Source organism: Heliangelus exortis, chromosome 2, assembly GCF_036169615.1.
Source record: "Heliangelus exortis chromosome 2, bHelExo1.hap1, whole genome shotgun sequence".
Taxonomy (NCBI): Eukaryota; Metazoa; Chordata; class Aves; order Apodiformes; family Trochilidae; genus Heliangelus; species Heliangelus exortis.
Window position 1 is genome coordinate 133,656,036 of NC_092423.1, and position 24,343 is coordinate 133,680,378.

The following is a 24,343-nucleotide window of genomic DNA, read 5'->3' on the forward strand; positions in this document are numbered from 1 at the left end:
TATGACTGGACTTGTCACCAGGTAACCAGGGGTCTTTTTCCAGTAAGCAGAGTAGCTACCTGACCCTGATCTGTCTTTCCCAGCCTTCATCTGAAGCTATTCCTAATCCCAATAAAGATCTGGGTCTCTCTGTGACACTTTCCTTTTTTAAGTAGGCACAAGAGAGGAAGCAAATGAGCACAGCCATTCCCAGGGAATACCATCATGGAATCAGAGGGTGGCCAACCCATCCTCCTGCTCTCAGGCAGAATCAGCCAAATCTATTACAAGTGGCTTTTGACTCATCCCTAATGCTGAAGCCTCAAGCTTCCCCAGGCGTTCTATTCTAAATCCTCACAGTCTTTCCTGGTAAAAGTTTTTTCCAACTTGAACATTTCCTGTTGCTCTTTCAGAGGATTATTCCCATCACGGACAAGAAAGTTTATTCATTTTTATTTTTCAGTTTCAATCGTCTCTTCTGAAAAGCAGATGACCTGCATTTGTTCAATGTTTTCTCATGGGCCCTGCTGCCATAGATCTTTCCTCTAGCTCTTTTTTGAGTTGTATCCACATCTCATAAATTGCCTTCTCAAACTGGACACAGCCCTGTAGGGAATGAGTCCATGTCATGTTCAATGTGCAACTGCTTCTGTGCTCTAGGGGAAAGTTTTATTTCACAGCAGCTTTTTGTTAACCCTTGTTAGTGATGGGTGTATGGCCTGGGGTCAGATGAGCTGTTTCTACAGGGTTGTTCTCATACAGGTTATTCCACAAGGGATTTGTGCAACTTCATGCTCCTGCCAAACTGTATCACTTTTTGTTTGTCCCGATTGAAATCAGACTCTCTCTCTTTAGAAAATGTTCTTTAAGGATTTTTACATAGCTGAGTCTATTAAGAAGTGAAATCCAAGTTAATTCAGATGATTCGGCAAATAAAAAAGTCATAAAAGCATCTTCCTCACTGACTCTTTTGTGTGATCTCTGCATTTATTCTGGCAAGGTTCCTTCTGTTTTACTGAGAGGATGAACAACTTGTAACAGCACTGCCTGAGTTGCTAGACATTAGTGAAGAGTAAAGCTCTTTAAAGTTCTGCCAGTCTCCTTTGCCACATGATCCCAGATCTGTCTCAGACCATGGCATCCAGTCACTTTGTTGACAGTCAATAGATAAAACAGATTTCCCCTGTGAGCAAACATATTATTTAAATCCGTTCTTAGTTTTTGTGGCAATTGTTTGGTTTTTTTAAGAACAAAAAAAATTAAAATTTCTTATTTTCACTTTGAGCTAATGTCTAAAAACAGTCCAACATGAAGATTATAACAAAAGATAGACACTTAAAGAAGATACATAAAATTCACCTTTCAAATAGGTGAATCAAACAGATTTATGACACAAATTAAAACCTCCTAGATGAAACAGATTTTCTCATATACACATATTAATCCCTAGGTCATCATAGGTCCTTAATCACTTAGGTATTTCTTGAAAAACAACCCAAGGTTTTAGCAGTACTTCAGTGGAGATAACAGGCAGCTAAAATTTAGCTAGAAAGAAGGATCACTGCCTGTGGTTAATGAGATTAATTTCACAGAAAAGATGTTTGGTTCCCTCACAGTCTTTACTCGTAATAAGTCTTCCAGGTACAGATTTATTCCTCAAACCAAATGCTTTGCCACAGGCTCACTACATTATCACAAAACCACAGTTATGTGCTGCAGAGTAGGAGAATAAATTCTAGTTGACCACAGTGACTGCAATACATCAAATGTAAATCCAAAATGCATTTGGAGCTAATCATGCCAGTAGGTAGTTACTAACCTTAAAAGCCAGCCTCTGGATGGTACTGAAGTTACATTACTTTTACTCTGTCAAAAGCCTGGAGACATTTGTCCAGTAGTAAGTGCTTGGTGCTCCCTCAGATGTGGACACAGAGTAAAGAATTCAAATTATTATGAATTTTTATGAGCTCTGAGTACAGACAAGTAATAGAGTATGAAATTACCATTTTGGTGGAACCATTTCTCAGAGCAGAAAAGGCCAGCTGGAGAAGTGATCTGAGTTAGAGAAACAGAATTAAGAATAATTGATAGTTAATGGAGTAAAGCATTTATAGTGATTCATTGTTCCACCTCAGTGTGTTCTTAATGTTATGAGGCAGTTTGTTATGGGTTTGTTGTGCCTCAAGTGGGCAGAGGCACATTTTAATTGAGACAAATGGGAAAAAAATTGCACACAAATATTTTGGCTAAGGGGTGTGCAGCACAGAGTATGTCAACATGATACCTCCCTCTGCCTCCTGTCTAAAGGCTTGTACCAACAGAAATGCATCAATAAGAACCAGAATATTTTAGGGGCTTGTTTTTCTGCCTATTGTTGTGGACTTGCTAACTTCATTTGTACTCATTTGTACCTGTAATGTTAATTGATGCCTGGACCAACAGGTATGAGTATAAAATGGAGTAACAGGCATTAAAAGTATTATAGTGATCTCTGGTCCCTCTGCTCACAAAATTTCTCTGGCACAGCTGCCAGGCTTGAATATATTAATGATGAACTAACTGCTTTTGAAACTAGCCAGTGTATTTTGAAGGCTGCATTAACACAACATAGACTTTTACTGATTCCCAGATTCAAGATGTGATCTCTGACTGAGGATCATGTTAAAAGGATAATTTGAATGTACCAGACAATGTGCATCACATGTTTACGTTGAACCCACAACACCAGATGCTTAAATTATCTGGACAGTATATTTACACTGTCTTGAAATTCCTTCTGCAATTGCTGCAGATTTTATAACAACGTTGTAGGTTGGGCAAGTACTGTATGGAAGGAAAAGATAAATGTTCCATAAATTATTTTAATCAATTCTATCAAAATTCTCTGAGTACTTCCTTTAGGTATTCTTCACCAACTCTATATTTTTTTTTTACCAGAGTGCAGCGTTTGACAAAAAGCCATAAAAAGTGAACAACTGACTGAAATAAGAAGGTCTGTTCCATCTCTGATACATACCAGTAAGAGGTGCAGAAGAGTGAGGCAAGCATCAGATAAGACATTTCTTGCACATCTTCCATATATAATCAAAGAATCATAGAAAGTTAAGAGTTGGGAAGGACTTCGAAAGATCATCTATACCAACCCCCCCTTGCCAGAGCAGGGTCACCCACAGGAGATCACACAGGAATGCATCCAGGTGGGTTTTGACTGTCTCCAGGGAAGGAGACTCCACAACCTCCCTGGGCAGCCTGTTCCAGGGCTCTGTCACCCTCATAGTGAAAAAATTCTTCCTTATATTTATACAGAACTGCCTATGCTCCAGTTTATAACTATTGCCCCTTGTACTATTGTTGGTCACCCCTGAGAAAAGCTTGGCTCCATCCTCCTGGCACTCGCCCTTTATATATTTATAAACATCAATGAGTTCACCCCTGAGTCTTCTCTTCTCCAAGCTGAAGATATCCAGCTCCCTCAGCCTTTCCTCACAAGGGAGATGTTCCACTCCCTAAATCATCTTTGTTGCTCTGTGCTGGACTCTTTCAAGCAGTTCCCTTTCCTTCTGGAACTGAGGAGCCCAGAACCGAACAAAATATTCTAGATTCAGCCTCACAAAGGCAGAGTTGAGGGAGAGAAGAACCTCTCTCAACCCACTAGCCAACCCCCTTCTAATGCACCCCAGGATGCCATTGGCCGCCTTGGCCACAAGGGCACATTGCTGGCTCACGGTCATCCTTCCATCAGCAGCACCCCCAGGTCCCTTTCACCTGTGCTGCTCTCCAACAGCTCAGTCCCAGACCTCTATTGGTACCTGGGATTGTTCATTCCCAGATGTAAGACTTTACACTTTCCCTTGTTATAATACATTAAATTTCTCTCTGCCCAACTCTCCAGCCTGTCTAGGTCCCTCTGAATGCCAGCACAGCCTTCTGGGGTGTCAGCCACTCCACCCAGTTTTGTGTCATTAGCAAACTTGCTGATAGTACACTCTATTCCCTCATCCAAGTCATCAATAAATATATTGAATAGTACTGGTCTCAGTACTGACCCTTGAGGGACTCCACTAGAAACAGACTAGAAACTCCACTAGAAACTAGACTCCATCCCATTCACTGCAACTCTCTGACTTCTGTCCTTCAACTGGCTCCCGATCCACCTCACTACCTGATAATCCAGGCCACACTTCTTCAGTTTAGCTCCAAGGATGCTGTGGGAGACAGTGTCAAATGTCTTACTGAAATAAAGATAGACTATATCTACTGCTCTGCCATCATCCATCCACCTGGTTAAGCATCTTCTGGTCTGAAGATTAGAAGCATCTTATCACAATAGAAATGTGAACAGACAAATGGAAAAAGTTGACTGGAAAACTAAATGAAGTGTCTTCAAAACTCTGAAAATGTTTTGAGTCTAATTTCCAGCTCTAACTTACATGGTATTCTCTCTTTGCTGTTTCAGTCTATTTAAAATCCAAGGTTTGCAAACATTACACCATGTGCTTATACTAATCCTTCTCTCTTAACACTAAAACCTGATTTAAGATCCAAGTTGACTTTCCCCAGTTGTGAGGCATTTTATTTTTTGAACCCTTCCTGAGCAAAGAGCAAAACAATTGCCCTAAATGGAGAAAAAAAAGGATTTAAAAGCAGCCTCTTAACAAAACAGTGTAAGAGGAAACTTTATTGAAGGATTGGGGGAGGCAATTGAGAAGGATTCTTTCAGCAAGCCCTACAGAAGGATTTGCTATTGTTTCTCTGCTGAGACATCAAAATTGCCAGTGAGACAGGAGAGCCCTGCATCCATCCCCAGGTGCAGCTGAGCTCCTGAATACTGCTACTGCATCTTCCTGGCCTTCATCAGTGCCTCTCAGGGCAGTTACTTCCACCAGACTTGGACTTGCTTTTACACATCCTGACCAAACAAGAAGGAATTTACTCAACCAGAGGAGATTCTTCATTGAGGGGACAGTGGAGGATTAAAACACTCTGTGTGTGTGTGTGTGTGTGCATGTATGTGTGACTTAGCTCGTTGAGAAGCAGTTCATGCTTTGACAGTTTTATTGTTGCAGTTTGCAATCCAGAAAAGAGTTGAAAGGGCTCAAGAGTGATGACAGCACAGAGAATTGTCTATAAAGTGAAGAAACCCATTTTTTCCTGCTATTTTCAAAAGCTAGGAGACATTTCTCTCTATTAGTTCTGAAGGAACTCTCACAGCTCCCTGCAAATCACAGGGCAAGTGTAGGTTACCATCACTTTCACAAGGACAGGGACATAGGGAAAATCAGAATTTTAGAGACGAGTGTATTTTTGTTCCCAGTCAATCTTCCCTTTGAGTGCCAGGGTACATCAATATGATCAATACATGAAATAGCTGCCTGAGAGCAGAGAGGGAAAGCGACGTGAAGTCAGAAAACCTGTGGGGATTTACAAATCACTCTCCTTTCACCTCCTGCTGCTGTCTCCACCCTCAGTACATTGTAACTCCTCCTGGAAAGCGGTGATGCTGAAGTCTGCCTGGGCTGGATCAGCTCAGTCCTGAGCTGTGTTTAGCCAGCTGGCAGTGCAGGAGGGCTCTGCTTTCCCTGCAGCTGCATCCTCATCCTCCTCCTCCTCTGCAGGGGAAAGCTCCTATCTCCACGTGCTGTGTTTTTGTGAGTGCCTCCACCCGGCTATGAGAAAACAGCTTTTCCACCTGTGCGAATGAGATGGAGCCTTAAAGGGATTAACTGGTCTGGTAATTGAATTTACAGAGACTGGAAGTCCAGGTGCTTTTGGGTGAGCAGAGGACAATACAAGAATGGGACTGTGACTGCATGGAGAATGTGCTCTGGGGCTACAGCTTCCCCACACTTTGCTCCAATTTTGCTCACACGTTTGCAGGGGACCCTGCAGAACATGTGCTGAGACCAAGACCTGCACAGAAACAGCACTGAGTTGTTGAAGATGGAGAATGGCACAGGGGATGAGCAGAACCAAACTGGGCTGCCACTATCAAGCCAGGAGATTATTACAGTCGAATACCAAGTGGTTACCATCCTCTTGGTCCTCCTCATCTGTGGACTGGGCATCATGGGCAACATCATGGTGGTTTTGGTGGTCCTCAGAACCAAACACATGAGAACTCCCACTAACTGCTATCTGGTGAGTCTAGCTGTGGCAGATCTCATGGTGCTTGTGGCTGCAGGGCTACCCAACATCACAGAAAGCCTGTATAGATCCTGGGTGTATGGATACGTGGGGTGTCTCTGTATCACTTACCTACAGTACCTGGGGATCAATGCTTCTTCTTTTTCCATAACTGCCTTCACCATTGAGAGATACATAGCCATCTGCCACCCAATCAAAGCTCAATTCCTATGCACTTTTTCAAGAGCCAAAAAGATCATTATTTTTGTCTGGGCTTTCACCTCCATATACTGCATGCTCTGGTTTTTCTTGCTAGACCTTAATACAGTAGTCTACAAAGACACTACTGTCGTGTCCTGTGGCTACAAGGTGTCCAGGAGCTATTACTCTCCTATCTACATGATGGACTTTGGTATATTTTATGTTCTGCCAATGGTATTGGCAACTGTCCTCTATGGCCTGATTGCTAGAATACTGTTCCTGAACCCCATCCCTTCGGACCCAAAAGAAAACTCTGAGACATGGAGGAATGATGTTGCTCACCAAAGCAAGGCTGTGAATTCCAAGATGACCAGCAGGAGTTTCAATAGCACTATTGCTTCTCGAAGGCAGGTAGGAACAGCAGTTTTAAATGGCTTTCTGATCCCTGAAACCCTCTGGGTTTATAGATCACCAGTATAAACCTGTTGAAGGGGGTAAACTGCATTGTCCCTTTTTGCTAAGTAGTCAAGCTGAAAGTCTGTGGTACATACACACATATGTATAAATATGTATTTTTTCTTGCCTACTCTACCTACTGCAAGGATTGAAAAACAATTAGTATTTCATTTCCTTTATCAAAAAGCTATTAGGAAGTGTCAATGAAGAATGAAAGTTAATTAACTATAGATTCTTTATATTAAAGCTTGTTAGTAATCCTGCCAAATATACAAAGTGACTCCTAATTTATTTTTGAGATCTGAAGAGAAGGATACAGGCTGGGTGTCTAGGTTTTGTCCCAGCAAAGGCACTGTGTCACTCTGCAAACACACTCAAGTGTTTGCTTTTCCTGTCTCTAACTCTCCTGTAAAAGCCAATTTAAGCAAGTCTGCACATAAAAGTGTTTTTTAAACACTAAGTGTCTTTGTTACTCTGCCTCTCAAAATATTTTTATGTGTTGATGGCTCAAAACTGAGGCTTCTTTTGCATATTTTTAAATATCTATACTGCTATGTGGAATTACTCAGGAAGAATCTAGTTAGGAGACAAATTGATGGCTATTTACAATAAACTGTGCTCTCACAGCAGGTCCCACAGCTGGGTGCAGTGCTGGGAAATGCAGAGCACATCACTTTGCAGCAGGCTCTGAGGAGCAGGCTCCAGCCAGCCCAGGGAAGGAATGCTCTGACCTCAGCCACTTGGCTCAGGGGCTCAGCAGCCCCTGCAAGGCACCCCAGAGGTCACTTTGCCCAGAGGGATGCTTCTGCACCCCTGCATTGTGCACTTCCCTCAGGAAGCAAAGCTGAAGTGTGCACCTTTTCAGACAAGCTTAGTGCCTCCCTTGGGAGAGAGGTTGAAATTTTTATTCTTATTATTTTATGTAAATTGTTACTGTTTTATAAGAAGGACCGTTTTCCCTTTTTTAGAGGGATTTCACTGACCTTAAAAGTTCACTGAACAGTTAACTGAGCTGCCTGCTAGGAAACCAGGATTTCCCAGAGCATTAGAACCATACCTTGAAGTGCACAACTAAAGCATGTGGGCCAGATTAAGTTAAACTATGTCTCAAATTATAGTTAATAGTCAGATTAGAAATGCTGAGTTTTGTTTTTCCTTGTCTGTTAATTAGTAGAGGATATTGTGTTTTTCAGGTTCTCAATATCACTTTAGTACACATTTGATAACGTGTGCTTAGCATCACCTGAAAAACAAACAAATCTTTTGTGGTGAGCATTGCTGAATGTGACTGCTGCATCAAGAAACCAAAAAGCAAGGATTATAATGGGATGACTTTTCTGTCTTTTAAAGACAGGGTGACTTTTTCTAAAAGCCTAAGTAAACTAATTGCTTAGAGTATCATCACCATGAGTAAAGCTAGCATTTGCACATAGTACAAATAGAAAGCAAAGCAAGGATAGTGTGGCATTATTAGTCATATTTTTTATATAATCCAACAAGCAAAATATAGCCAGTGGTGTAAACCAGGAAAACACAAGTCCATATTCAAACAAATCTAAAACCTCAACAGTTAGTAGGACACACAAGTGAAAATTCCGTGCTGCTCTAGCAAAGACATACAGTGTAGTTTGGCCTCATAATGAGTTCTGCTGTCCTGTAAAACTTTCTCTATGCCTTCTGAGAGCTCAAATAGTTTCACAGTGATGGATTTGCATGCAATGTCCAGCATGCAGAAAAAGTGACTGAAAATGTGGTGTATGCCTCCTACTTCATGGCACTTCTCATGTTTATCTAAGGTCATTTCTACAAAATAAAACTTGTGTATGCTCCTGAGGTTGGCTGGCAGCTTGCCCATGATCCCCCACATCAGAATAAGATGAGAAGAGGAGCAAGGAAGCTCGGGGGTCAAGATAAGACAAGAAAGTAACTTCTCAGTTACTGTCATAGGCAATGTAGACTTGACTTGGGGAAAATTTACTTCATTTATTTATGATTTATTGCCCCTTGCTGAAGCCACAAGCTACACTCAGACTCTTCCATGAGGCAACCAGCATTGTGGGATGGGGGAGAGCTGTGGTCAGGTTGCAGAGGTTTCTCTCTGCCACTCCTTTTTTACTCTTTTCCTCTGTTTTCATGTGGGTCCTCCATGGGCTGAGTCCCTTCAGGTGGTGCCTCCTTCACCAAGGACTGCCTCCTTCTTCTCTTACTTTGATGTTCCTCATGCTGTTTGTCACTCTTTCATTCCTTTCTCCTCTCTATCCCTCTCTCTTTCCAGCTTTTCTGCCATTTCTTAAGTATGTTTTCACAAAGGTGCCACCTTTGAACATGGGTTCAACTGTGTCTTGTGATGGGTCCATTGGAGCTGAGTGGAACAGTTCGTGTCTGGCATGGGGACAGTCCTGGCACCTCTTCTCAGAGAGACCACTCCTTTACCCTCCCCACTGTCAGAAACTAGACATGGACACAGAGTACAGTCCCATTAAGTCATTATGATTATTACTGTAATTAATCTATTATAAGCCTACATTCATATAATATACCAGAATGAAAAAGTCAGGTAGGTTTCTTCAACCTTCATGAACATTTAACTCAGGAATTTCATAACCATTTTTGACACTGATTGATTCAACATGACAGTATGTGAATTGATTTACCCACTTAGTCTGACCAGGACTGATTGACTAATCTGGATCTAATTTGACCCAGACTGACAGGTCATACCATTGTCTTTAATTTTCTTGGAACTTCCCAATACCTGTTTCAAAAGTCTTCCTGTCTTAAACAATCAAAGCTCTTTTTTAGTTTTATTTATATATTAATTTATTTACCTGGGTTAAAAGTGTTCCATCCCCTACACTGTCACACAGTAGTAACTCTGAGTTGAAGAGCACTATGTGAAGCTGTTTCCAGCTCCCGGTTGAAATAGATTCCATTGTCCTGTTTTTAACCTCTCTTATTGTGTTAGCACACAAATGCCTGTACTGTCAGCTGTGTTTCTATACCAGCTTCCAAGAATTTGTCTTTAAATATAATCAATACCTTCTATTGTGATTTGTACAATTGTACAGTTTCAATTGTTTTCTTCACAATTAGCCGTAAGTCATTTAGGTTTCTAGTATAAGATTTAGCCCAGAATTAGAAACCAAAGGACAGAAAATGTGAAGAGCAACTCAGAAACCATCCTTGATTCAACATCCAGGATGCTTCCTCTGACCTTCACCAATGGAAAGCAGGGCAAGGGAGGAACAGTCCTGAAATGGCATCTAGAATACCTCGATGCAGCAAGAAAATACAGAGTAAAAATAACCATTCCTCACATCTGTGAAGGAGAGCTCCCTGAACTGAGGCGAGGAGGGGTGGAGACCTCAGAAGTGAGATAAACAGAAGGGACAGAGGTGTCCATTGGTGAAGGAGAACTGATGGACCATGTTCAGTTTCACAAGAACAGGTATTTTCAGTCTCTAATGTAAACAGACATAAGGTCAGCATGGAAGAGGAAAAAAGTGGTCAGAGAATTTGTGTTTTGTTTTCAAAACAGAGCAGCAATTTAGACCTGGTATATATATTAGAACAGTGAGTCAAGCCTATTTTAACATATTTTTCCTGAGAGATGTCTAGGAACGAACTCAGATTGAAGTTATATTACATCTCCACAGAACAAAAATAAGCTTTTCCAGGTATAAAGTTGTTCCCTGCTCATTCCCTCACCCTCCCACTGATGCTATTTAAAAGTGACTGAACCACATGAGTAGTTCATTAATACTGATTTTGTTCCAGTGTTCAGAAAGCAAACAGGTACAAAATCTGTTTACTAAAGGATCAATACCCCCATGTCAGCAACCACCAATGGAAAAGCCCTTCAAAGCACTTTTCAGGGTCTCTTGAAGTTTTCATTCAAAGAACTGCAACACAAAGGTTACAAAAATGTATCTATTTTCAGCACATTTTTTTCACCAAACAACATCTGTTACTGCTGATATTGGACAACTACCAAAATTATGAGTTATTTGTTTATTCTGCAAACTAAAGTTCTGTGGAGGAAAAGAGCAACAATATGAACCCATAGGATGCGTCAAACTCCATTCCTACATCCACTTCTGAAGAGCTAAATCAATCCCATTTGTACAATTTCAGTTCAGTTTTATGGAACTTTAGTGGATAGCAGGGAATGAGAGATGTATTTTAAAGTTTTACAGAAAGAAAGATAGTTTTATTTGACAGTCAGACAGCCCTTCATACACAGGAGTAATTCTAACTGTTGGAGTGAATCCAGAAGAGGGCCACAAAGATGATCAGAGGGCGGGTAGGCAACTCTCCTTGAAGACAGGCTGAGAGAGTTTGGGTTGTTGAGTCTGCTCAAGAAAAGGTTCCAGGGACACTTTATAGCAGCCTTCCAGTACCCAAAGGGGACATACAAAGGGGCAAGAAAGCTGGAGACAGACTGCTTACAGGGTATGTATTGATAAGACAAGGTGTAAGTTTTAAACTGAAAGAGGGAAGATTTAGCTTAGACATCAGGAAGAATTCTATAGTGTGAGTTGAGTGATACACTGGAACAGCTTTGCCCATAGAAGTTGTGGCTGCCCCCTCTCTGGAAGTGCTCAAGGCCAGGTTGGATGGGGCTCTGCCCATGCAGAGGAGCTGGAACTGGATGATCTTTATGGTCCCTTAAAACTCAAATTATTCTATTATTCTATGATTCTTAGATCTTTGCCAGAAGGAGAGAACGGTTTGCTCCATTTTCAGAGGAATCAGTTTGTACTCAGGGCCATGTGGTGGTAGGTCCTGAGGAACTACCTAGCATTACACTTGGTTTTAGTGTCGAAAATATGCAGGTAAACTTTCAGGAATATGTTTATTTGTGACTTCAAGAAAAATCTTCAACGCATATTAGATCTGATGAAGCTGAATGGGCTTTCAGATGTTCTTTGCAAAAAAATTAACCTTGTTAGGCTGAAATTCACGTACAGCTGAACAATACTGTGGGGCAGCATTTGGTGGCCAAAGGGGGTTCTCAGTGACAAACAGTAACTTGGTATTATTTGCAACAGAAGATTGGGAGAAAATGAAAAGGTGACTAAGAATAAGGTGAGACCTCTGTGACTACAGAGAAACTATAGAGTATTTCTGCTGAGTGATTTGCTCTATTTGAACCTGAGAAAGCAGAGTGAAATAGTCCTGGTGCATACATTTCCTCAAGTTAAACAGGAGAGAAGGTGAGAAAGAAAAAAATTCCAGCACTCTTCAGTTGAACTCAGGTCACAGTAGCTGAAATTTCAAAGCTTAACAGAGGAAAGATTAAGGAAACTTCAAAGATTAACAGGGGAAAGATCAATATGGTTACAAGATTATATCGTGAGAAAGAGTATCTCTTAAAACCAGACACTTCAAAGTCCCATTTACTTGATTCAGAGCGAGAGAAAGAACTTCAATGCAAATTCAGTGTTAAGATTTATTTAACAGCTACAGGATCATTTGGAGAGATGATTACGGGTTCTGAGGAAATTAATTGAAATTGATTTCCAATCACTTACCAGAAAATACAAGCTTTAAATTTGGAGCTGTCAAATTAAACACATAATTTGAATGTGTAAGGAATCCTGGACATCATGAAGCATTGGGAAATTCTAATTATTGTCATGGAACTAGGGTAAAAACTGCAGGTAGTGGCAAGAAATATTGGAGATGATCCAAAGCGTTGTGAGCCAAGAAGGGACTTAATCCCAAACCCCTTAGGACCTTAAATTAAAGACATTTCCCTCTGACAAAGGAAATTCCCCTCCAATACTTTGTTATAATTTCACAGAATCACTGGGGCTGGCAGCCACCTCTGACAGAGATCCAGTCCAGCCCAGTGGAAGTGTTACATCCAGTGGTGCTGTGGGAGGCTGGAGACATCTGGCTTGTTAGCCTCCTAGTTCTGCCTCTTTGGTTTAGTTTCTGCATTGCAGTTTCAAAGACAGATGCAACAGCTGGATCTCTGATTTTTTCAGGCATGCATTTGATTGCATTATCCTACCAGTTTGTGTCTTTGCTATTCCAACACAGCCAGTTATCCGGATGATTTACCAACAAGCAAGTAACTACCTGAACTCAGAATCTCTCACTGGGGGTCTCAGAGACACAACCACTACTGGTCAGATGGATCAGGCAACTGAATTTCTTCCTGGAAATAGAGAGCTTGTGCTAGGTTTGTGATTTTTTGAGACTCTGGAAGGACATGCACTGCATCCAGTTTAAAATTATGGTGAATTGTCCTCATTTTCCTGACTGACTGAACCACCAAGGGGTGCAACTTCCTTCCGCCTCTTCTCTTGCACTGACTGCAGACTCTGGCAGGGTATGGGTACATCAGTTGGAACATTGACCTGAGCAAACCAAAAAGCATCTCTGCAGAGAAATAATTTTCAGTTTGACCAGCAGTCTGACCTGACCCACACCCTTGTCTCTGGGGCCAGCAAGAGGAGGAAGGTGAGATCAGGACTGCTTTTTCAGCTGCAGTCATGGGCTACTTGGGTTTCAGTTTATGTCAAGACCGGGAAGTCGCGGGGTCTGAGCTGCAAGGAAATGTCTTGCCTGGCACAAAGCCTGACAGCAGAAAAATACCTCTTGGTATTTTTAAACACATTCAGACCTGCAGACTGAGTCTATCTCAGTTCAGGGCAGTTTGTGTTGTGAGCACAGGGTTTTTTTATCTGGTTCTAAGAGACAGTTCTAATATTTTGTCCAGTCACAGCCCCTGTAAGCTGAACATGGAAGCAATGCAATTGTCAGGTAGAAGGAAAATGCCCATCAGGCTGCCAGTATGCATAAATTCAGCTGATAGTTTGCATACATTGCATACATATATATACATATGTCTGAGGCATATAGGATGCAGTCACTTGAAGAGTAACAGTCTTTTTTATTCCTTGCTATAAAGTATTAGTTGTGTGAGTCTGAAATATCCCCTTCCAGACAGTTTGATCAATTTACTTCTAGTTCAAGCAAGGCTTCAAACTGACAGCTTCACCATTGTAAGTGATTCCCTGAGCAACTGTTCATTAAATACAGGCTCAGAAGAAATGTAAATTACCCATGATCAGTGGGTTTGATAACAGAGTTCCCTGCTGAGCTTCTGGTAGTGAAGTTCTTTGATGCCTGTGTAGGCTATTATCCACTCAACCACTAAATGCCTGCAACACATCTATTATTTGAGCTCAGCCACATTGTTAATACAAGTTCCACAAATGGTTACTTTCTTCCCCTAAATGCGGACTATTTTCCATGAAGAATGGTTATTCTCAGTTGAATGGATTTGCCCAGTTTGGAGGCCCAGGCTGGAGCCCAGCTGGAGGGACAGGAGGCAGCGCTGGGTAAAATTGGAGCTTTTTAATATGTACATTTAAAAATAGATAGATAGGTAAAGATACATCGATTTGTAGAGTAAGTTTGCTCTTTAACCTGTTCTTTATCATAGTATCTATTTAAAAAAACAGCAAATTGGGTTATATGGGTATATATCTTTCTACATAGCTAGAAGAAAATGCATCCCTTAGGCAATGAGGTTGCAAACTTTCTATATAATGAGCTATCTAATAAGAACACAAGAGATTTATATACTTTCTTGTAACTTCAAACTAAAAAAACACACCTAAAACTAGCATGTATTTCTGAGTATTTTAGTGGTATTATCTGTCTGTCCTCCTGGATCCTTATTGATCCATATCTATCCTTTTGAAAAGCAATGACATTATTACCCATTCAGCCTGAATGCATCCTGTGGTTACAGAGTTGCTGTTTCATTGAAATACTTCAGGTACCCAGAAAGAATGAATAAAGCAGAGATAAAAAAAAGGTTTTAAAACGAATCTGTCAACAGGCAACAGCAGCTTTATTCTGAGGAGAAAGAAAAATAGTAAAAATAATTAAAACCACCACAATCAAAACAGGCAGCTGTAGAGCACCAAAATCGGTGCTGATTTGGCACACACAGTTAACCAAAAAATCAGTGCTGATCAGGACCACAGAATTAACCAATTCATCTCCTGAACTGCATGAGGACCTGCCACTATCCCACTGTTGCATCTCACTGTGCTTTTTGCCTTAGTTATTAACAACTTCCAAACTTTCTTTAAAGTAGAGAGCAATGTGTATACTAGAACTGAATCATTTACAAGAAATAGACACTTTTTACAGTGTTTCTTGTTTGGGTGTTTTTTTCTAAATTGCAAATTATTTCTTTTTCTTTTCATTTCAGCTACCCTGGGTATCCCCAGAGGTTGTTTTCTTTCCTTATTCAAAATAAATTTAGATGATAAATGAAAGTTATTACATTAGTCAAGTTTTATTGATAATCCTTTTTTGTTTTCCCTGGCTCTCTAAACTTTAATTGACTTTTCAGAGCAAATATGAAGAAATGAAGATCTAATTAAATTTTGATGACCTAAGGAACAGAAATAAGTCTAATTAGTCTCTTTTTATCTCTCTCTCTTTTTCCTTCCAAGAGAAGCACTAACTTTCTACCTCTCTTCTGCCTACCTCTGTGTTCCCTTAGGTTACCAAGATGCTGGCTGTGGTCGTGGTCCTATTTGCATTCCTATGGATGCCCTACCGCACTCTGGTCGTGGTCAATTCCTTCCTCTCCCACCCTTACCAAGAAAACTGGTTCCTGCTATTTTGCAGAATCTGTATTTATTTAAATAGTGCCATCAATCCCGTCATTTACAATCTCATGTCCCAGAAATTTAGAGCAGCCTTCAGGAAACTCTGTAACTGCCAAAAGAAGATGGATAAGAAACCAAGCAACTACAGCGTGGCCCTAAATTATAACGTCATCAAAGAGTCTGATCACTTCAGCACTGAACTAGAAGATATTACCCTCACCAATACCTACCTGTCCTCTGCAAAACTGTCACTTGGTGACACGTGTTTGTCATCTGAGGTAACAGTTAATACATTTTAATGTTTGGTGTCTAGTTCTCATTAACCAGAGCATGTTTACATATGTGGGGCTGTGATAACTTTCAGCTGGGGCAGCTCAGGGAAGGAAGGGCAAGGTCACTGCATGGTGGGGCTGGGGTACTGCCCGACTCTGAAAAGTGATGTTCTCAAAGTGCCCAGCATGACATGATCAGGAGGATCTGGGGTATGGGGAAGGGGAGGGAGAAACACATAGGTTAAGCCTTACTCCCTGAGTAGAAGACAATGATGGAGCACCAGAGAAAGGTACTTGGGCACGGTGCCTTGCATGAATGCCTGGCAGGAGGGCAGGCATTGGTGTCTGAGCCCAGTGATTCCTCCTGGACCATGCTCTGGCTGCTTGCTGGAGGGCAATGGGGCATTTTCTTGTTCCTCACCTGCTGGGTCAAGCTTAGGGTTATCCAGCCCAGTGCCACCATGTGGCTGGAGCAAAGAGGAGACACTGAGCTCCCCTACACGAGCACTCCAGTTCTGAGAGTTCTTAAAACCACATCCATTTCCATGCTACCTGCATCATCCCCTTAAATAGCACTACTTTATAACCCAGATTCTACATGATGATGCATATCACTCTTTTCACAATGCATTTTTACATAATACTACCTAAGGCTGTTCATAAGACTATATACCTTATATCTTACAGTACAGATGAGCCACAAATAGGCTTAGTTTTTTGTTTCGTTTTGCAGATGGTATGAAAAATATTTCTTTCTCAGTTTGCTGATTCTCTCCTACTTTCAAGCCTGAAGCCCACCTTTTTCTGAGTATGCAGTCATGTAAAACCTTTGGATGTTGTGGCCCCACTATCTTTATGAAATGTCAAGGCATTTCTGCACACAGAGTTGCAGGAGCTAACATTTATCTCTACACCACTGTCTTCATTGTACAAGAAAAAGCAGCCTCTTGGGGAGTGGGAAGAATATACTACTGAGTCTAACCAAAGGAAGCACCGGGCATGACTTCAAGCAGGTGAGTTGGCTTCAGTGGAATACCCAAATCTTTCATCTCATGTTTTGGCCGAAGTGTGGTCTGCCCTCTCAAAAAGAGCGAAGCTGCCCAGGACATCTCCATGGACACCAAGCAGGGCAGTGGATGATGCTCCCAGTGAAGGTTGGAGGTAAGGAGAGGAGCTGCCATCCTGCGTGGTGCACATCATGCTGGGCAGGGCCAGTGGGGCCACCCCACAGCATCCAGAGGAGTTGCAGTTACAGCAGTCACCCACCAGTGACTCCTTCATCCCACACAACTGCAAATCTAGTTGGAGGCATCATAACACACTTCAGTATGAAGATATCTGATGGCAAAGAGCATGAATACTTCTTGGTTTTTGGGGTTTGGGGGTTTTTTTTCCGCTTTTTTGCTTTTTTTTTTTTTTTAAGTCTTGAACTGCATGAAATAGGAAGACTATTCCATGAATTCACAGCAGGGAATATACAAATTTAAAACGCAGTAGGAAGCTTTAAAAAATCTTATTTTTTTTCAGAAAGCTAGTTTAAAGATGTACCATTTAAAATGTAAATCTTAGATAACACTTGGATAATCCTGCTTGAAATTAATATTTGTAGAAAATTGTGTCTCAGATTACTACAAGGGTTTTATAGCTTCAATATATAGAATGACTAAAGAAAAGTAGAGAATTCAGTGAAAAATTACACTTGTTTTTTTATCTTCTCATAGGTTATCTATTAGAATACTTCAGGACATAAAGTGTTCTGGAAGACTGATTAGTTGTATATTTGGTTAGAAAAAGAAAACACCATGAAAGAACTTTTCTTTATTCTAGGTCATTGTAATGCTCCTTTTGCATGGTGACTTCTAGCACTGGTTTTGATAATCTGGAGGCAGAGACAAAATTTCTGTTTTAGGAGACCCGTTTCAGAGTGCTTGCTCTGGTTGCAGCTGATGTTACCAGCCTCCATGCTCATCCCCCTTTCTTGAAAGAATTCCCTAGGGATCTTCATTTGCCACCATGGCCACTTGCATGTTCTTCCCGCACAGCCAGTGATGAGCAGCTTGAGGTTGTGATCTCCCCAAGGTAGCTGAAGTTAAACCCCAGTGCATTACTTTGGCTTCTCTCTAGATTATCTGTTCTTGATAGAATTGTATTTTCTTATACATGTGCAGCAACACGTAGAAACTTGAAAAGTTGCCTGTCTGTGCATGTTTGTTGTGAGCAATTTGCACAGCTTTTGTACCTGACATGTAAAAAGCTGTAAAAAACCTAATTGTTCTAGTAAAATCCATGGTGAGATAAACAGATAGCCTCACTTGCACTGTAAGGCTTTCCTATCCACTTTTTCTCTGCATATAGAATCATAGAACAGTTTGGTTTGGAAGGGACCTTTAAAGGTCATCTAGTCCAAGCCCCTGCAGTCAGGAGGAGGGACTTCTTCATCTAGATCAGGTTGCTCAGAGACTTGTCCATCCTGACCTTGAATGTCTCCAGGGATGGGGCATCTTAAAAATCTGTCCACAAAAGATGCCATAATGCTGCATATTTAATATGCACTGGAGAGCTAACATTTGGGCAGTGATGGCTCAGAGGCTACCTGTGTTCTTCAAGGCCTTTAATCATAGAATGGGTTGGGTTGGAAGGGACTTCAAAGATCATCCAAGTCCAACCCCCCTGCCATGGGCAGAGACATCTTCCACTAGACCAGGTTACTCAGTCATGTCCAGCCTGGCCTTGAACACCTCCTGGGATGGAGCATACATAAGTTCTGGTCTCAGTGTGTCCCCACCCCCACAATGAATTCAAACTACTTCCACTTACATTCAGCCATATCCTCAAACTTAAAGAGAACTAAAAATACCCTGCTAGCTCTTAGACTTTAATTTCAATGTGAACCCATGTCTGCTGATTTCAAAAGCCTCCACCTGACATTGCTCGGATGGCAAGGAGGAAGGGAACCATCTGTATCCTCCTCTTTCTTGCTCTAACATCTGTTTTAATCTTGCAGAGCTTCCCAGGTACTTTGGCAGTGATGGCAGGGCATGGAAGGGACCACTAGCAGGAGGGTTTAAACCAGCAGTACAGGTATGACAAACTTACTCCAGAAAGACATTTTCTATCTTTTTTTCCATCAGCACTTGCCTTTGCCAGAGGAGCATCCTGCTTCTTGAGACTTTTAATTTAAGTTGAGAGAAGTCAGTGTTAAAACCAGGCAGGACACCACACCAGAGGCAGGCTGCATGCTGGGACCTCTCCTCTGAGGCACAGGAGGTGACAAAGCTTTGGCTGTAACAGAGCTGGCAGCTGAACCACCAGGGCTGTCTTGACATGTTTTCGAGATCCTTTGCATTAGTGCCCACAAAACTGGAAGTGGCATGTCTGGAATGTCTGCTGGTTTTAAAATAATAAGGGAAAAAAATAAAATGACAGAGTAAGTCACATGGCAGCAAAGCAGGCCAAGCTGGCCAAGGCTCAGTTGTCAGAGGAGAATAGCAATCTAGCAATCATATCTCATAAATGCAGTAGTGTAGCACTGGCATACACTTGAACAAATCTTTCCTTTGTAGAGCTTGATATGAAATTCCAGTTCTATGGCACCTTACTGCTCAAGCTTACTTAAAGCTACAGTTTGCCTCCATAAGGGGAAATCAAGGAGAGGTACCACAACCTGCATGACCTTCCCCCCAAAGGAACAGCCACATTAAAATTAAATTATCTGGAATATCTTAGGTATTTAGTCAAGCAAGAGATACATCCAAATTAAAAGCAAGGTCCTTCATCTGACAAAGCAAAGTCTTGCTGTGCAGTCAGCCAGCACCACTCTCAGCTGATCAAAGCAGATCCCTGGGTGGACACTGGAGGGAGAGGGTATGGAGGTGGCTGCTGGTGATGCTGGCACATGGAAATCCTTTTGTTCTTCAGATGCTGTCATCAGCTAAGCCTCTAACCAGCACTTCCAGGCCAGTCCCTAACTCCTAGACTCACAAACGAGGTGTCAGAACAAGGTCCTTTTTTTACTTGAAAAGTAAGACTTAAGTCCAGGACAAGCAGCAGGCAGAGAATCCATGCAACAGAACCACGGCTATGCTGCTGGCACCACAACCAGCTGGGCTAAGACCTGAACCAAGTATTTGTGTCATAACAGTAACACAGACTTACACTTTCATCTTAACCATTTTCATAGCTCAGCCTCAGGGACTGAAGTACAACTTTTACAGGCTGACAATATCAGAAATAAATTCTCTCTTTTGTTTGCCTTTTTCTTCAAACAGTAACTTTCTGCTTTCTCAGCTTGTCTCCATAGTTCTTTTTCTTTCAGATGTTCAGGTGAGGTAATTAAGCCCATATTCTTAGTGAGATTTCATTAGGGTCTAAAAATCTATGTGGGGTATTTTTCATGCACCACCCCATGGAATAACAAAATAAATTATTTCACACTGATATTTACTTACACAAACAGAAATTATTGTGCATGTAAAACTGTGTGCAAAAATGCAACATCTGAAATTGCAGATTTAAGTCAAGGTGTGATTTTAACTCATAACAGAATCACAGAATCAAAGAATGTTTAGGTTGGAAAAGACCTCCAAGATCATTCAGTCCAACCTTTGACCAACACCATAAGCTAACTACTAAACCATGTCCTCAAGGACCAGGTACAAATGCCTTTTAAATACCTTTAGGGATGGTGACTCCATCACTGTCCTGGGCAGGACATTCCAATGCCTGACAACCCTCTCAGTGAAAAAATATTTCCTAACGTCAAGCCTAAACCTCCCCTGGTGCAGCTTCCATCCATTTCCTTTGGTCCTATCACAGTTCACTAAGGAGAAGAGGCTTTTCCTCTCCTCTCTCTGACCTCTCTTGAGGTAGTTGAAGAGAGCAATAAGGTCTCCTCTCAGCCTCCTCTTCTCCAGACCAAACACCCCCAGCTCCCTCAGCTGCTCCTCACAGGACTTGTGCTCCAGGCCCTTCATGAGCTTTGTTGCCCTTCTCTGGACACACTCCAGCACTTCTCTGTCCCTCCTATAGTGAGGTGCCCAGAACTGAACACAGGACTCAAGATGTGGCCTCACCAGAGCTGAGTGCAGAGGGACATTCACCTCCCTATTCCTGCTGGCCACTGAGTTCCTAATACAAGCCAGGATGCCATTGGCCTTCTTGGCCACCTGCACACACTGCTGACTCATATTAAGTCAGCTGTCAACCAATACCCCCAGGTCCCTTTCCAACTTACAGCTCTCTAACCACACTTCCCCAGGTCTGTAGCTTACCATGGGGTTGTTATGACCCAGGTGCAAGACCTGGCATTTGGCCTTGTTAAACCTCATACAATTAACGTTGGCCCATTGGTCCAACCTGTCCAGGTCCTTCTGTAAGGCTTCCCTACCCTCCAGCAGATTGACACAGCCACCTAGTTTGGTGTCATCTGCAAATTTACTGAGGGTACACTCAGTCCCCTCATCCATATCATTAATGAAGATATTAAAGTGTTGTGACATATGGGACACATATAATGTGTTGTGACTATATCTTCACATATGTTATTCATTAAATCCATGCTAATTTTATATGGATTCCTACAGATAACACTATGAGATTTTGCTAGATTTCTTACAAATGTGGTTTTAGATCTATTTGTGTGTTTGCCCTTCTGTTTATACCAGCAACCAGCATTTTTCGTTGTACTTAGATATTGTAGATTAAATATGTGGAGTTTAATTGAAAAATGTGGAAAAAAAATTTAAAATCAACTAAAAAAATGCGTGTGTTTTCAGTTTAATAATACAGGAAACTTTTTTGATAGAAGTGAATTGATGACAACTACAGACTGCAGTATTGTATTTGTCTTCACGTGCTTATTTTATGGTTAACAAATTCCTTTGCAACATTTAGATTGAAAGAACTGTCTGATTAGTAGTAATGTTTGTATTTGTATATTTATTGCAATAACCTGTAAAAGGCATCCCCTTTTAATGCTTTTGATGTACGAGATCGTGTTATGGCTTTTGAAGCTTCCCGTGTGAAATCCAGAGATATTGGAATATTCCATGTGGGTATATTGTGAGAAGGGGTAGGTGTATTTAAAACACATTCTACTTCAAATTGCATCATCTCTTGAAGTTAGAGTTAAAATCATATCAAAACATCTCGACTGTATTGTGAAGGGGGTTATGACATTCCTGTGGAAATGAATGGCACAAGTGAAATGGAAAAGCTCTCACTAGATTCCCTTAAAAAACAATCCAATATAACTGACCAAAGGACTGATCCTACTTCAGGAGCTGCTGATATAGCTCCCTACCTGAAACTGAATGCTCAGCTCAGTCACTTGGCCTTTGGAAGCAGACAAATACGTCTTGGTTGCTTTTTAAAAAAGGTATTCTTAAAAAAACAACCAAACAAAAAACCCCAAAAACCCAGATCTGAACATCATCACTGCAGGGAGAAAAAAATGTGTTTTATTCAGGACTGCACAAAGATAAACAGTACTTTCAATAATGCTGCGTATGCTTATTTATTTCTCCACTATTGTATGAATTCTATTGTGTACACTTGTTTTATTTGTTACAAACTGCAGTGAAACTTCAGAATGACCTTTCAGGATTTTTTAATCTCTTCTTCAGACATAAATTTTTCTTTGCTGCTTTTTTCTTTTCAATAAGAGTTTATTTTCTCCTGATTCTTTCATTACTACTGGGATACAGTGATACAGCAAATACCAGTGAATTAGTCCATCTGAAGGGATTGAGACTCCAGAATGCCTTAATCTGGGAGCTGAATCCAGGAAATCTGAATTCACAAAAACTACTGAAGAGCAGCTGGTTTAGAGACATTTCTTTTTCAGTTACTCAGAGTAATTTTACCCTCATTTTGTCACTGCATGTGGTTTATATATATGATTGTGAAATTGTTCAAAGAAATGTATTGCTGATAAATGAAGAATATTTTGTGTTCAAAAGAAGCATTTTGCAATTTTTTTGATGCATGCCACTGTGGAGATTAATTTGTGATGGATTTTTGTTGCTACTCTAATAAAATGTTGAGCAAGATAATTATGCTGCAATTTCATTTTTTTAGCAGCCACTTGAATACATACCTGTTGCCTGCCTTGGTAATGGACAGATTATGTTCATTTATTCTTTGCCATCTGTAGGGTAATGAATATCCAAAAAAAAGCAGGCATTGTTTCCTGAAGGAAGAGCAGTTTGGCAGTAGTCTAGTAGTTACAGTGCTTAAAAGGAGGATTTCATGTGAATCCTTATCTCTGCTACAAGGATTATTGATGCATTTTGATTTGGACAGCACTAACAATCAATCAAACAAAAATAAATCTAGGGATTAGGGATCTGTTCTCTGGTCTCTACAGACAGTGCAGTTAATTCCCCTACTCAAAGGGTACTCCCTTGATTTTTGCCTGATGTCAGCTGCTTGCTCTTGGACCTAGCCTCAAGGGGACCAGTGGAAGTACTTGGTATGCTCTGATTTTCCTACAGGTGATGTACAGGAAACCCACTTTCCTGGGAAGCAGGATATACACAAAGGCTGAATTCCCTAGAGGCCAGACAAAAGCCAAATTCTTATCTCTTTTGAAGAGAGGCTGAGGGAGCTGGGGCTGTTCAGCCTGGAGAAGAGGAGGCTCAGAGGAGACCTCATCACTCTCTACAACTCCCTGAAAGGAGGGGGTAGCCAGGTGGGGGTTGGTCTCTTTTCCCAGGCAACCCTCAGCAAGACAAGAGGGCACGGTCTCAAGTTGTGCCAGGGGAGGTTTAGGTTGGACATTAGAAAGAATTTCTTTACTGAGAGGGTGATCAAGCATTGGAATGGGCTGCCCCGGGAAGTGGTGGATTCTCCGTCCCTGGAGATATTTAAAAAGAGACTGGATGTGGCACTCAGTGCCATGGTCTGGTAACTGCAGCGGTAGTGGATCAAGGGTTGGACTTGATGATCTCTGAGGTCCCTTCCAACCCAGCCAATTCTATGATTCTATGATTCTATGATAAATGCTCTGCCACCAGTACTAGAGACAGAGAGTTCATTCTCCTGTCAGATCTTGCTGACTTTTGTGAATCTCAGGTAACAGGTTTCTCAATCTTTTCACTTGGTACCCAGCTCAAGTCATCTACATGGGGTGAACTACCTGGTAGTACATGATGGAAGCTGATCTGCTGGAGAGCAGCTCTGTAGATACATAGCACTATGGATCTATGGATCATGGTAAGCAGTAATTAAAGGGAGCTTATAAGAAAGATGGGGACAAACATTTTAGCAGGGTCTCTTGGGGTAGGACAAGGAGTAATGGTTTTAAACTAGATATAGTTTTAGACTAGATATAAAGAAGAGATTTGTTACAGTGAGGGTGGTAATGCAAGGGAACAGATTGCCAGGATAAGTGGCAGATGTGGTAGAGGCCCCACCCCCGAAACCATTCAAGGTCACGCTGGACAGGGCTCCGAGCAACCTGATCTAGTTGAAGATGTCCCTGCCTACTGCAGTGTTTGGTGTTTGGTGTTTGGACTAGGTGACCTTTAAAGGTCCCTTCCAAACCAAACTGTTCCCTGATTCTAAGAGTTTGGGGAAATTCTTCTCTGAAGTGTAATGAAGATGAGACAAACAATGTTTTGATTTATATCCTATTTAAAAGCTTATTCTGTTAACTAGCTACATCGA

The 24,343-nt window shown here is 41.3% G+C and overlaps 1 protein-coding gene across 1 annotated transcript; it reads left to right on the top strand.

Moving 5' to 3' along the window:
* Positions 1-5,919: 5,919 nt before the first annotated feature.
* On the top strand, positions 5,920-15,703 carry TRHR (thyrotropin releasing hormone receptor). The gene is made up of 2 exons (XM_071738699.1): positions 5,920-6,714; positions 15,296-15,703. Exons 1-2 carry the CDS (start codon positions 5,920-5,922, stop codon positions 15,701-15,703), a joined length of 1,203 nt encoding a protein of 400 aa, XP_071594800.1.
* The last annotated feature ends 8,640 nt before the right edge of the window (positions 15,704-24,343 follow it).